General features: G+C 40.6%; 1 protein-coding gene across 2 annotated transcripts in view; it reads right to left on the bottom strand.

Annotated features, from left to right (window-relative positions):
* Nucleotides 1–14067, bottom strand: part of ralba (v-ral simian leukemia viral oncogene homolog Ba (ras related)) — a 53903-nt gene that overhangs the window by 22320 nt on the left and 17516 nt on the right. Inside the window, exon 2 of one of the 2 annotated variants that reach the window (XM_078403328.1) lies at nt 3667–3830. In XM_078403328.1, coding sequence (XP_078259454.1) covers nt 3667–3780 — 114 coding nt within the window. In that variant the 5' untranslated portion in view covers nt 3781–3830. The remainder of the gene's footprint in view (nt 1–3666; nt 3831–14067) is intronic. The other variant, XM_078403329.1, reaches the window with a different exon arrangement.

Below are 14067 nucleotides of genomic sequence, written 5' to 3'. Positions count from 1 at the left end.
CCTCTTTACATTTGGCTTGTAAGATCAATCTCACTCAGGTGGGTCACGTAATGGTTGATTTGGGAAGTACAAATGGCAAGTCTCACATTGGTACAGCAGAGGGTGCTCTTCCAAAAATGTAAGAATGCAGAAGTTATTCTGTACTTGTCTACAATACTTTGCTGGTAATGCTCAATGTTGAGAGTAGGAGATTGGTTCCATGTGCCAAGACCTGCATCCTTCATAAGTGGAAATTCAAAAAGCATTGACATCTTCACAGAAGTCACCAAAGCAGCAAGCATTTGATATGACAGCACAAATTTGTTACCAAAACGTTTATAATACTTCCAATTTATGTTGCTGCAAGAAAAACATTCTTTTGTCTGTATTGGAAAATGCAACATGAATATTCAGGTTTTGTCAAATACATTTATAAATCACAGAACATTAGGTTTGGACAGATGCAACGGTATCCAGATGACTACCTGCTGTCCATTATTTGTATTAACGATCTGGGTACAAATGTAGGTGGCATGGTGAGCAAGTTTGCAAATTGGTGCTAGAGTGGACAGTGAAGGAGGGTTTCTACAATTACAATGTGTTCATAATCAATTGGGCCAGTGGTTTGAGAAATGGCAGATGAAATTTAATTCAGAAAATGGGAGGCATTTAATTTAGTAGGACAAACTGGGGCAGGATTTACAACACAGTAAATGGAATAGCCCTGGCAAGTGTTGCAGAACAGGGACACCTAGGGGTAGAGGTATATGGTTCCTATAAAGTCGGAATACAGGTAGAAAGGTTGGAGACAAAGATGTTTGGCATGCTTGCCTTCATTGGTCAGAGTATTGAGAGCAGGAGTTGGGACATCATGTTACAACTGTAAAAAACTTGGCGAGGCCTGAATACCGTGTGCAGACCTGGTCGTTCTGCTGTAGGAAGGATATAATTAAACGAGAAGGGGTCCAAAAAGATCTAGAGGTGTCTGTGGGTTTGAGTTTTAAGGAGAGGCTGGGTCTTTTTCCCTCTGGATTGTAGGAGGCCGAGAGGTGAACGCAAAGTATATAAAATCATGAGGGGCATAGTCAGTCTTTTCCCCAGGGCAGGGGAGTCTAAAACTAGAGGGCACAAGTTTAAGGTGAGAGGGAAAAGATTTAAAAGGAACCAAAGGTGCAATCCATTCCACAGAGGATAATGCGCACATGTAGCAAGTCACCAAAGGAAGTAGTAGAGGTGGGTACAATTAGAATATATATTTTTTTAATATTTCAGGGACATGGATAGGAATTTTTTGAGGGATTGAAAAGGTTTGGAAGTACAGTCAAGTGAGACTAACTCAGTTGGGCAACTTGTTAGGCATGGACAAGTTGGGCTGAAGGACCCGTTTCTGTGCTGTACTGCTCTAACTTAAAATAGGAAACTACCTTCCATATAATTTTGTTGACCACAAATTTATCACTATCAACAAGTCCTAAAGGAACAAGGCATAACCACACAAATAGTTCATCAACCAAATATAACTGGACAAACAAGAGACTGCAGATGCTGGACGTTAGAACAAAAATCTATTTGAGGACTGATGCAGAGTGTCAACCAAAAGGTTGCCAATTTCTTCTCTCTTACACACCCTTTTCCCATCCACATAGATGTTGCTCAACTCAGAGTTCCTCCAGTAGGTTGTTTTTTTGTTTGTAACTTAGTATGATGAATGGCCTTCAGGATTTGGTGGGGGATAATAACCCAAGCAGTTTCATTTTCAAAATATGCAATAGCATATTAGGCTTGTATACACTGGAATTTAGAAGGATGAGAAGGGATCTTATTGAAACATATAAGATTATTAAGGGGTTGGACACGTTAGAGACAGGAAACATGTTCCCAATGTTGGGGGGTCCAGAACCAGGGGCCACAGTTTAAGAATAAAGGGTAGGCCATTTAGAACTGAGATGAGGAAAAACCTTTTCAGTCAGCGAGTTGTGAATCTGTGGAATTCTCTGCCTCAGAAGGCAGTGGAGGCCAGTTCTCTGAATGCATTCAAGAGAGAGCTAGATAGAGCTCTTAAGGATAGCGGAGTCAGGGGGTATGGAGAGAAGGCAGGAATGGGGTACTGATTGAGAATGATCAGCCATGATCACATTGAATGGTGGTGCTGGCTCGAAGGGCCGAATGGCCTCCTCCTGCACCTATTGTCTATTGCCTACAAGAAACCTAATTTTAATCAAGAACATCCCCCCCTTTCAAACCTTGCATATTGATTTATAAATTATCTTTAACCTGTTCGGTGCTATCCCCCACTCAAGTATACTCTGGTCATGGCCAATAGTGAAAGAAAACTTGGCAGTGAACAGTTAAAAAGAGGCACGGCTAGTCAAGCTGCTGCCTCAGTGCCAGAGACTCAGGTGCTGCCTGTGTAGATTGCACATTCTCCCTGTGACTGCGCGAGATTCCTCTGGGGGTTCCAGTTTCCTCCCACATCTCAAAGTCCTGAGAGTTTGTAGGTTAATTGGCCTCTAAAATTGCCCCAAGTGCGATGGGAAAGTGGGGCAACTTAGAACTAGTATGAACACGTGATCAATGGTAAGCATGGACTCGGTGGGCTGAAGGGCCTGTTTCCATGCTGTAACTTTCAATCATAAAAATAAAACAGTACAAAGTATTCTGATGCATCCTTTGTTACAGTCAAGAGCCAGAGCAAGGTCTAAGCAGAATTTAAAGGACAATGAACACAGTCTAGCCATCAAGACAACAGATTAAGACATGGCTACTAAGCTTCTCAAACATGACATGATCGTCGCTGCCTGCCTTGGCCTCAACTCAGCCATTTCCCCACAGCTCTCAATTCCATAATCTTTCAAAAAATGTATCTGCTTCCTTGTTAAATGCCCTTAAACGATATTGTCTCCACAACTCTCCAGGGTAAAACAGATTAACCATCCCCTGAGAGAAGTTCCTACGCACCTCAGTTTTAATTGATCACCCCATATCTTATAACTATGTCCCTCATTCAAGATCTTTCACTCATGGAAACAGCAGCATCTACCCTGTCACGCTTTCAAGGTTCTTTGTTTCAATGTGTTCACCCTACATTCTTCAAGAATAAATCCAATTTCTTTTGCAGCTCATTATAGGACAACCCTCTCATCCAAGTAATTAGTCTAGTGATTTTTTTTTTTTGGACTGCCTCCAAGAGATAACATTCTTTGGCCTTGCAATGACTTTGTCTCTTGCAGGTGACATCCCCTTAAGCCTTTATACTGCAAGCGCGTGACTAGACTGCAAGGAAAAATAAAGAATAATTTATTAGAATCCGCCAATAGCAAGACAATATCTAATTAAGTATACTATATCATGGACCCGAGTATATATGCTCCAGAAATAGTACATATCTAAAACAAAAATTTAGAAGATGAAAATTACCAACTAATTGAACCAACGTGTATGAAACGAAAACATGCACAATAATTGTCTGGATAGGTATTGAGGATTTTTTTACTCTGCTTCCCATTTGTTTGACTTCCCAGCTACTAAATCAGATAAAGGGATATTGTTCCATTATAATAAACTTAATATGTCAAGGTATCAACAGGTCAAGATGCTACAATAACCATTGATGGAAAGCTACAAAATTTGCCTTATCCAAACAAAGTTACTGTTCCTTTTAAAAGTTGTAAATAATATGCATCTTACCTCATCATACATGAACTGCAATGTTAGTGCCGACTTGCCTACACCTCCACTGCCTACCATAATCACTTTATGCAGAGCCAACGAACTTTGATTCTTATTCTTGTTAGCCGCCATTTTAGACTGGATTGTCAAATGGATAACTCGTTCTTGATTTACACGCTCTGCTGCAAATAAAAACAACATTTCACTGTGTAGCAGCTGAATTAAAAGAGATTTCAAATTAACAGAAGCAAATACTTGATAGTTCATGATTATTTGAGCTACAGGAACAAGATAGATGATTTTTGTTTTAAAAGCAAAAAACTTTCAGATTTGTTTGCAAATGCTGTACATAATATAAATATGCTGGCATATTGATTGTTCCAGTTAACTTTGAATAAATTCATGCGAGGCAGTTAGGAAAACTGCAGGGATTCCGTTTGCTTTGCAAGTCACAGCCACTTGAGATATAGAAATTACGTCAAAATGTTGAGGAAAATTTTTAACACACCATAGGTCACAGTTTTAAACTTGTATCATTTTATTCAGAAAATAACTAATCTAGAACACCAACTGATTCAGCTGCATATTCCATGATTAGTCAACACAGGATCACAGCCAAAACAATCGAGAGATTAAGTATGGGATAAGTATGCTCAGGTCATTTATCAAATTGGCATCAAAACCTCCTCCACAGTATAATTAAGCAAGCAATGAACCCTGGCAACTACTAAACAATGGGGCATCTGTGCATTTTCTTTACAATTTCATTTAGAAAAATACATTAAAAGATATCATATATAGATGTATTGGAAAGCACAATTCAAAACTTCAGAATTAGCTTATCAAAATCTTTATGCTAATTACAATATCTTTAACATTCTTGCTCTGAAGGTTACAAGAAACATTGCTTAAGTGAAATGAAGTGCAAAATACTGCATGGGGAGCATTGAATCAAAAACAATGAAAGGCTAAATAAAAATAGAAATATTAGTGGCTTCCAACCAGTAATCTTTTCCACCCAAATTTCACAAACTGTAGTTACAACCATGCTGTGATCATTCACAACTGAATAATAATATAACAATTTAACTTTAAGTGGCATGTAAATTCCTTAGAAAAAGAACATTGAACTAGTGTCAATAAGCAGAGTCGCAAAAGAATAATGATCCTCAAACATTGGTTGGGTTAAAAAAATTACCAAAGAGGCAAGCAAAACTGCCAATAATCCAAATGTCAAGAGCCAAATCTCCAACCACACTATTTATTCTGACAGGGTCCTGCGATAAATCTACAATTGTGAAATGAAGCTCCCAGATTAACAAGGCATTGAGTCATTCTGACTGCATGCAACTGGCTCCATTCCTCAAAGGCTTTGATATATGATGAGGCTCATCCCTGTCCCACCAGCTGTCTAAGATGTGAAAGGTAATCCATTTGTCACTTACCAAATTCAATGGAGTGTGCTCAAGGGAACTACTTTGCAGACGGTGCAGGGTTTTTCAGTTACGATTGGTCTAACATTTCCTCCCCACTAACCTTCAGCACTTACTTCTCAAGCTTGTGTGCATAGACCCTTGCAGTCCCTAGAGTGTACTCCCTGCACGCTCATGACTCTGGCCAAGTACACATCAATTCAATCTTTAAGTTCAACAATGACATTGCTGTTGTTGGCTAAAATAGATTGAGAACCTTGTGTTGTAGCATCAGAACATCAACGCAGCCTTTAATGTCTGCAAGATGATAAAAAATGGTTGTTGACCTAATTGGCGGAGGTGGGTGGGTGGGGGAGGGGGGGAGCTGAGCACAACCCTGACCTCAATAGTACGGCTGTAGAGATGGTCAATAGCTTCAACTTTCTTCACGTCCATAAATCACCAGCAATCTAACCTGGTTCCTTCACAATGATGTGGTGATGTGGTAATCAGAAAAAACATCAGTGTATTTATTAAGACATCCGAGAAGGTTTGGCACATCGACACAAAATCTCTCAAACTGCTATAGATGTTCTCTGTGCTATATAGAGTATTTTGACAGGATGCATCTCAGCCTATTATGGCAACTGCTCATGACTGCCTGAACCTGTAAAGAGTGGTGAATTCTGCCCAGTTGTAGGGGTTACCTGCAACTGTGGCCATTACTTTTTTTCCCCTTCTACCTTCTGGGAGAAGATACAGGACATTGAAAGCCCAGACTCAATAATACCTCCACCCCACAAATATTAGTAATGAACCAGTCACCTCTTTCACACTCCGTGAAGGGTGCTGCCACATACTCTTCCTCTTAACTCTCTCATTTGGTATCCCTTTATTGCACTTCACACATTTTTTATACTACTTCAGATTGCACTACAATATCTGCACCAGCCAGCTGATCCTACATTAGGTGGATTTATTGTTTACTACTATCAGTGTCACTTGAATCAAGAAGGTCATTCATTAGACCATGGTGTGAATAAAAATAAATTAATCCGAATATAGTTTATAGTTTTTGCCCTTGTGCCAATGTTTCATTGGTGGAATGAATAAAAAAAGAAAAGCATACAGGGCTACATCAGTGATAGAGAATTTTATATAATTAACACGTGTTTTAATGGTATTATCATATGTTCCTGACAATTTAATAGTTTTACACCAGTTGTAACTTGGTGTCTTGAAGCACATTTTGTTCGGCACATAGCTAAAGGCTGTGCTGGCACCCCAGAGACAATGACAAATGTCACAGAAGTGACTCAAGGTGTAAATTGGCAGCTACTTTTCAGGATTTTATTACGGATTTATCATCATCAGGAGGCACATGAACAGGCCCTTCTGCACACAATGTCAGTGCCGAACATGATGCCAATATCATCACTTATCTACCTGCACATAACCCATATCCTTCCATTCCATGTATATCCAAAAGTTTTTTAAATGTCATTAATGTATCTGCTTCAAGCATCACACCATTGGCAGTATGTTCCAGGCATTCACCACCCACTTTAAAATATGCCCCTTTCACCTTAAAGCTAAGGCCTCAAATATCTGTTTTTTTCCATCCTGGGAAAAAGATACCCCATCTGTATACCCTAGCTATGCCTCAATTTTATACAAAAGATAAGACACAAAAAGCTGGAGTAACTCAGCGGGACAGGCAGCATCTCTGGAGAGGAAGAATGGGTGACATCTCGGGTCGAGACCCTTCTTCAGAGACCCAAAACATCACCCTTTCCTTCTCTCCAGAGATGCTTGTGTCTGTCCCGCTGAGTTAGTCCAGCTTTTTGTGTCTATCTTCGCTTTAAACCAGCATCTACAGTCCCTTCTTACACGTACTCAAATTTATACACTTCTATTAGGTGTCCCCTCGAACTCTGGTATTCCAGAGAAAATAATCCAAGCCTGTCCAAAAATCCCCTGTAGTTTATACCTCCTAATTCTCGTAAACATCCTCTGGACCCTTTCCAAAGCCTCCACATCCTTCCTGTAATGGGGTGACCAGAACTGCACACAATACTTCGAAATGTGGCCTAACAAAGTCCCATAAATGCATCATTGCTTCTTACTGCAAGGATAGTTTCCCTTCCCTTCAATTTCAAGCAACACTATCATCACTTAGCATAATGGCCCTCAGAAATTGATTATCTTTCTGTGTTGTTCTGATAAGGGATCTCTCACTGTTCCTGCAGGTGCAGCCTGCTCTGATGGATCCTTCCAGCATTTTGTTCAAATCATTTTTTGTACCTTCTTTGTTCCATTTAAAACTGAAAATCTTTCCTTACCACTTAGTCACAGGATGTTTGGAAAAAGGAAACAAAAAAAAAATCACTGGTGAACTCTTAATTTATTAGGTCCATTATGGGCTTGCAAATTAAACATGGATTATCAGGCCTTCGTGTATTTAAATACTTCTACATATTTAGCAATACAATGGCTAGCAGTGGTTTGAATGAGGCAGCACATTAATTGGTACAGGATCAATAGCAAAGTCCGCAGCATTGTTATTAAGCAGTACCATCTTCAGAATAATCTGATTGGTAGTGATTTTTACTGACATTAATTGAGTTCACCTGAATGGACTTAAAATCTAAACTTCTGGAGGTCAATAATTAGGGGCTGGCAGAGATGATACAGGGAAAGTCACAGAGGGCACGGGAGAAGCAAATTAATGGCAAAATATGACCACAGGTCATGAAGTCAACGATAAAAATCAAAATGATCATCTCACAAGATCATGGGAATGACGTCAGTCCAGGCAAATGCAATTTGGAACAACTCTGCCCTTCAGTGCCTTGGAGAATGTTTGATAATATAGTCAGTATACCCTGCACTTCCCACTACAAATATCAACCAAATACAGAAGAAAATTCTTAATTATTGGCTCAGTTCAGATTCAATGTGTTCATCTTTATACTTTCTTTGCTGTTAATTGCACAATTTTGGATGTGCACTTTTAAAATCATCAATGCATGGATCCAATTTTGTACAAGGTCTGAAAGCAGAGGGTACTTTTATAGGAAAACTCATTTCAGAATCAAGTTGTGCAAGCAGAGAACAAATTTATTTTGTGAACAGTATTGTTACAACTGCAAGCAACAAAATCGGTTGTAACTAGAAATGATCAGTTTCACAACATAGCAAAGTGAAAGAACACCTTCTCGTTGAAGATTTATGAGGCTGTTGCAGGGAGACCATGACCCAACACTCCCACATTATTTTATTGACAAATCAGATGAGAATAATCCAGACAGACTGAATGGATATCACTGTGGTAATGTGACCTGCCCCAGTTTTAACTTAACCGCTTTCTTTACTGCAGATTTATCCCTTATGCGTGGGAACACCTTCATAAAGAGGACGTGAAACTAATAATTAATTCAGGATTTCGATAGCAGTAGAAGAAACTGATCTTGAGAGCCAGACATCCGAGATAAAGTTCTTGTACCTTCTCCATGAAGGCAGAAGCAAAGGGCTAAAGTCGCAGACATCCTTGACAATACTTCCAGCCTTCCTGATTAGTTGCATCAGGGAGATCAACTAGGTGAAAGGACGTGGCAAACTTGAATTTACCACTTTCTACAGGTTTCGGCACTCAAGAGCAGAGCAGTTACATAGAAACATAGAAGATAGGTGCAGGAGTAGGCCATTCGGCCCTTCGAGCCTGCACCGCCATTCAATATGATCATGGCTGATCATCCAGCTCAGTAGCCTGTACCACCTGCCTTCTCTCCATACCCCTTGTAATTTGACATACCAGGGGTCAGAGATGCACCCCCTAAGAATATTTTCTATAAAAGTTATCTTTAAAAGTTAGACAGAATCATCATGGACATGCAGAATCTCTCGGATGTCCAAGTAACTAAAAAAAAATTGTTTTTAATCTCCTGAGATGCTGCCTGACCTGCTGAGTTACTCCAGCATTTTGTGAATAAATATCTTCGATTTGTACCAGCATCTGCAGTTATTTTCTTACAAGTAACTATGCTGATGTGCTTTCTTGATCACTGCAGAATGAAGGACCACATTGGGTTGGTGATATGGATGCCGCAGTACAAAAGCAGTTGACTATCTCTAAAGCAGCTCTGTTGATGGGGACAGGCTTGTGTTCTCATTGCCAAGAGATGCAGGGCTGAATGTAATGCAAGAGAGATGATGCCTCCGTAGACCCTTTTTCTCTTATACACAAATTACAAGGGGTCCAGCTTGTCCAGAAGCTTGCCACAAATGTGGCCCATTATCAATATTTCAAAGCACTTCACATCAGTCCATGTTAGGGCTACGGTACAGTATTCATCAAGACAGGCCACTTTTTCCTATGGGACTGCAATGATGGAGGCTTCCTTAAAGCAGATGGGGACAGTAGCTCGATGAAGTGACAGATTTAAAATGTTGGTTAAAAACATTGGCCAGTTGATTGTTGCACAAGTTCAGAACCCATCTAGAAACAACTCCTCAGCTGGCTGTTATGAGAATTTACCTTCAAAGCTGATCTGATGTTAGCAATGTGGAGTTTTAACTCAAGTGTGCATGCGGAGAAATGCAGTTTAGGAATATGAAAATAACCAATGAAAGTTTCTCAAGATTTGCATTTATAAGTCAGTTTTCATAACGTCAATACATTGCAAATGACTCTACAGCAGTAACTTCCATAGCAAGAATTGACAGCAATGCAAAGAAAGTGCCAACCAACTTATTAACAGCAAAATCTTAAAGATGACAGCTGCTTACCAAACTTCTGCAGAACAACATTTGAGACATTTTGGACTGGTTTAAAGAAAGGAAAGTTTTAATGGGTTAAGGGCCAAACACAGGCAGGTGTAACTAGCATAGATGGGGCATCATGGTTGGTAGATAAACTAGGCTAAAGTGCTCATTTCCATGATCTATGACTATGACTCAGGAAACTGCTGTTCAGGAAGGTGCCATGAGCATTTTTCCTACTGGAGCAATTTTAAAAAAATCTTATAAGATGGTCACCTGACTGCAATATCAGCCTCTGGTTTGAGATCATCTCTAAAGCTAGAGTTGAATAAACCTATGACGGCCAGAATCCTGCAACTATGATACCCACTGAGCCATGGCTAATCCCAACGGGAAATTAATACCAAATATTTTGCAGTGTATCCAAGGTCAGAATGCACCACTCAAAGATTTTCAACAGTTGATGACAGCATTAGATTAAACTGATCTCTATTGAGCTAGCGGACTTCAAATATTAAAATACTTCACAAATGGAATAATCTTCACACCAGGCAAATATTCCCAAACAGCTGACATATGTCCTCACCAGCTTGTTGTCTGAACATATGGAATTTTGACAATTAAATCACATTTAATGGGTGCAGTGACATTTGGCAGTAAAAGACAACTAAATTAACTGCATCATAAAACAGAGTTAACTCCCACAGGACAGTCCTTTACAGAAGTTTGGAACATACAGTTTCACCCAAACAGTTTAAATCAGAATGGTAGTACACTGTCCCTGCAAGGTAGACGGCACGCCAGAGATGGCCAATGTGCCCACCCCCCAAACCTAACCCTAACACGGAACGGCACTGGATCACCCCAAACAGCCCCAAAAAGACCCTTGGCACCTACCCTCAACTCAACAAAGATAGGAAATAACCCCCACCCACAGAATCTCTCGCTGGCAGTCTGTTTGTCCTTTGTCCTTTTTGTTTGTGTGTTGGTGGTGGGGTGTTTTGTTTTGGTTGTGCATGTGGGGGGGGGGTGTGGGGGGTGGTGAGGGTGGGTGGGTATGTGGGGGGGGGGGGGTGGGGGAAATCTTTCTTTTTTTTTTTAGGTGTCTTCCGCGGGGCCTTCCATCGCCCGGCGCGGCTCGGCCGCGGGACTGAACAGCGCCCGGTGCGGCTCGGCCGCGGGGCCTTCCATCGCCCGGTGCGGCGCGGCCGCAGGACACCATTCTGCTTTAGTTAAACATTTTGTTCAAGATGGCTGTGTTTGGCTGCCTGCCACTGTATGTTTCTTTTTTTTTTCCTAATCAGATGTGCAGCACTTTGGTCAACGTGGGTTGTTTTTAAATGTGCTATACAAATAAAATTGACTTGACTGTCTGGTAATTACTCTGCACTGTGCAGTACAACAATTGCAAATCACACAATTGCACCAAAATTAAAAACAGTAAAACACCAATAGTCTGGCATTGTCAGTACTTCTGGCACTGCATTGGCAGATTTTTGGGACACTCAATGTGATTCCTATGACTCCACCAAAACATTCAATTAATTGTTAAAACACCACAAAGGAGTATTTCTGGTGAACCTGGCATGCTTAAAGAGAGTGCAAGAAATGGGATCCACATGCCAAGCCTGAGGGATTTTTGGAACAATATGATGGTGATTACACATCTTCAAAAATGTTAACATACTTCACATATAATCAGACAAAAAAAAAAACGATTTAAAGGGAAGAAAGAGTGGTGGATGTATGGAACAAGCTGCCAGAGGAGGTAGTTGAGGCAGGGACTATCCCAACATTTACGAAGCAGTTGGACAGGACAGGTTTGGAGGATATGAACCAAATGTTGGCAGGTGGAACTCATGTAGCTGGGACATTTTGGCCGGTGTGGGCAAGTTAGGCCGAAGGGCTCGTTTCCACACTGTATCACTCTATGACTATGACTCTAAAAGAAAAAAAACACCAGAAATGTATTTCTGCCTTTATATCTATGCTATCCAAAAAAGCTTGCTTATGTTACTCCCCTTCCCAAAGCCTTGAAGGTTATGGTTCTAAGTGGTTATCCAGGTACCTTTTTAAATAGTGCCATATCGTTCTTGTACTTCAATAAATCAAAATCATTCTGACTATGGCCAAAATAGTTGCCTTTCTAAAAAACAGTTGTGATGACAGGCAAGGCTGGGGTATTTTATACACCGCATGTAAATGCAAGTACAGGGGCTCCCTGGGTTAAGGATGGTCTGATTTTATCCAAACTCTCCCAATAACACACGATGCCTCAGAAAAGCCACCAGCATCCACAAAGACTCTTCACACCCCTGCAACAGTCTGTTCGAACTCCTTCCATCGGGCAGACGATACAAGGCCTTCTATGCCCGCACCTCCAGACTCAGGAACAGCTTCATCCCCAGGGCCATAGCTGCTATGAACCGGTCCTGCTGAGCCGGATGGCCACAACGCATAGATCAACTTGCACTTTACCCTGTCCAAAACTGTTACAACTGTTCGTTTCGTTGGGTTGCTGCTGTCTAAATTACCTAAATTAGTGCATCGTATGGGAGGCGCATTCCCAATCTCGTTGTACCCCTGGGTACAATGACAATAAAGATATATTGTATTGTATTGTATTGTATTGTATTGTAATAATTCCTTTAAAATAAAAATTAAGATAGAAGTTACAGAAATGCAAACATTTTCAGAAATATAGGAACTCGGAGGCAGCTTAATAATTCAAAAAACAGTCTTAATAAAACATTTGCATAACCTCTTGCAATTATCAGACGCTCTGCTATAAAAGCAGGCATCAGTTCACAGTGGGAGGCCATTCAAGAGATTTGCTTTGGAATCTGACAAGGCAATCTCTTCTATTGTTACTTGTAAAATATTTCATATTATTTCATATAGCGCGGAAACAGGCCTTTTCAGCCCACCAAGTCCGCGCCGCCCAGCGATCCCCGCACACTAACACTATCCTACACACACTAGGGACAATTTTTAATTTTTTTTTTACATTACCCAGTCAATTAACCTACATACCTGTACGTCTTTGGAGTGTGGGAGGAAACCGAAGATCTCGGAGAAAACCCGCGCAGGTCACGGGGAGAACGTACAAACTCCTTACAGTACAGCACCCGTGGTCAGGATCGAACCTGAGTCTCCGGCGCTGCATTCGTTGTAAGGCAGCAACTCTACCGTTGGGCCACCGTGCCGCAATATAAAAGTATTTTTACAAACAATGTAACATCCATATGATACATCAAATCTATCAAATCTAGCTATTCACATGAATCATTCAGATTCTGTATTATCATAACTACTCAGAGGAAGACAATAAGATGTCAATGAACCCTCACTGAAATTATTCTTTTTGGGCTTCTGGGGATAAACTCTGGTGCAAACAGTTCACAGGAATTAAATAAACTGCCTGAATCTCGTATGCTGCCTTATTTGCCTTAACTAATGTTGTGCTACTTTCAGGCATCAACAGGCATTAAATCTAGCATCCCATTCTCAGTGTACGGAGGCGTAAAGAGAAAGATCCCTTCAAGATATCCCCAAGAGCTTTACACGCCACTTTACTAATCATCTTTCACTTTTGAACTCCAATGAAAACAACTGCCAACTAATGCAATATGATTCCACAAACAGCAACAATATTGAACAAATAGTTGATACTACCCAAGGGTTGACCATTTGTAAAACATCTGTGGAAGCTCCTTGGAATTTCTTAAATTCACCCAAGAGATTACTTGGGATTGTGGATTATGGCTCATCCTGATGACTAATTTAGTGGAATGCAAACACATCGTAAGCAAGCATAGAAAAAAAAGTGACACAAAGTGCTGGAATAACTCAGCATGTCAGCAGAATCTCTGGAGAACATGGATTGGTGATGTTTTGGGTTAGGGTCTTTCTGTGGACTGATTGTGGGTAGGGAAAGGGGAAGAAAGCTGGAAGAGAAAGGCAGCAGGCAATAGGTGAACACAGTGAAGGGAGGTTTTGAGAGTTAGATTGTTGGACGAAGGCAAGAGATTAACAAACAGAAGGTGTGAGACAAAAGGATTGAAGAGATGTGAATCTTAAACCCAAAGGAAGGAATCAAGGACAAGGGAGAGTGGAGGAATAGATACCAGTCCAGGTAAGGCACATGGAAAGAGAGGTGTTTAGGGAAAAAAGGGGTGTTAGAGGTTACCTAAAATTAGAGAATTCAATGTTCATGCTATTTGGCTGTAAGCTAACCAAGTGGAAT

The sequence above is a fragment of the Rhinoraja longicauda genome, chromosome 8 (genome assembly GCF_053455715.1).
Source record: "Rhinoraja longicauda isolate Sanriku21f chromosome 8, sRhiLon1.1, whole genome shotgun sequence".
In the NCBI taxonomy this organism is placed as follows: Eukaryota; Metazoa; Chordata; class Chondrichthyes; order Rajiformes; family Arhynchobatidae; genus Rhinoraja; species Rhinoraja longicauda.
This window is presented reverse-complemented; position numbering and strand designations above follow the sequence as displayed.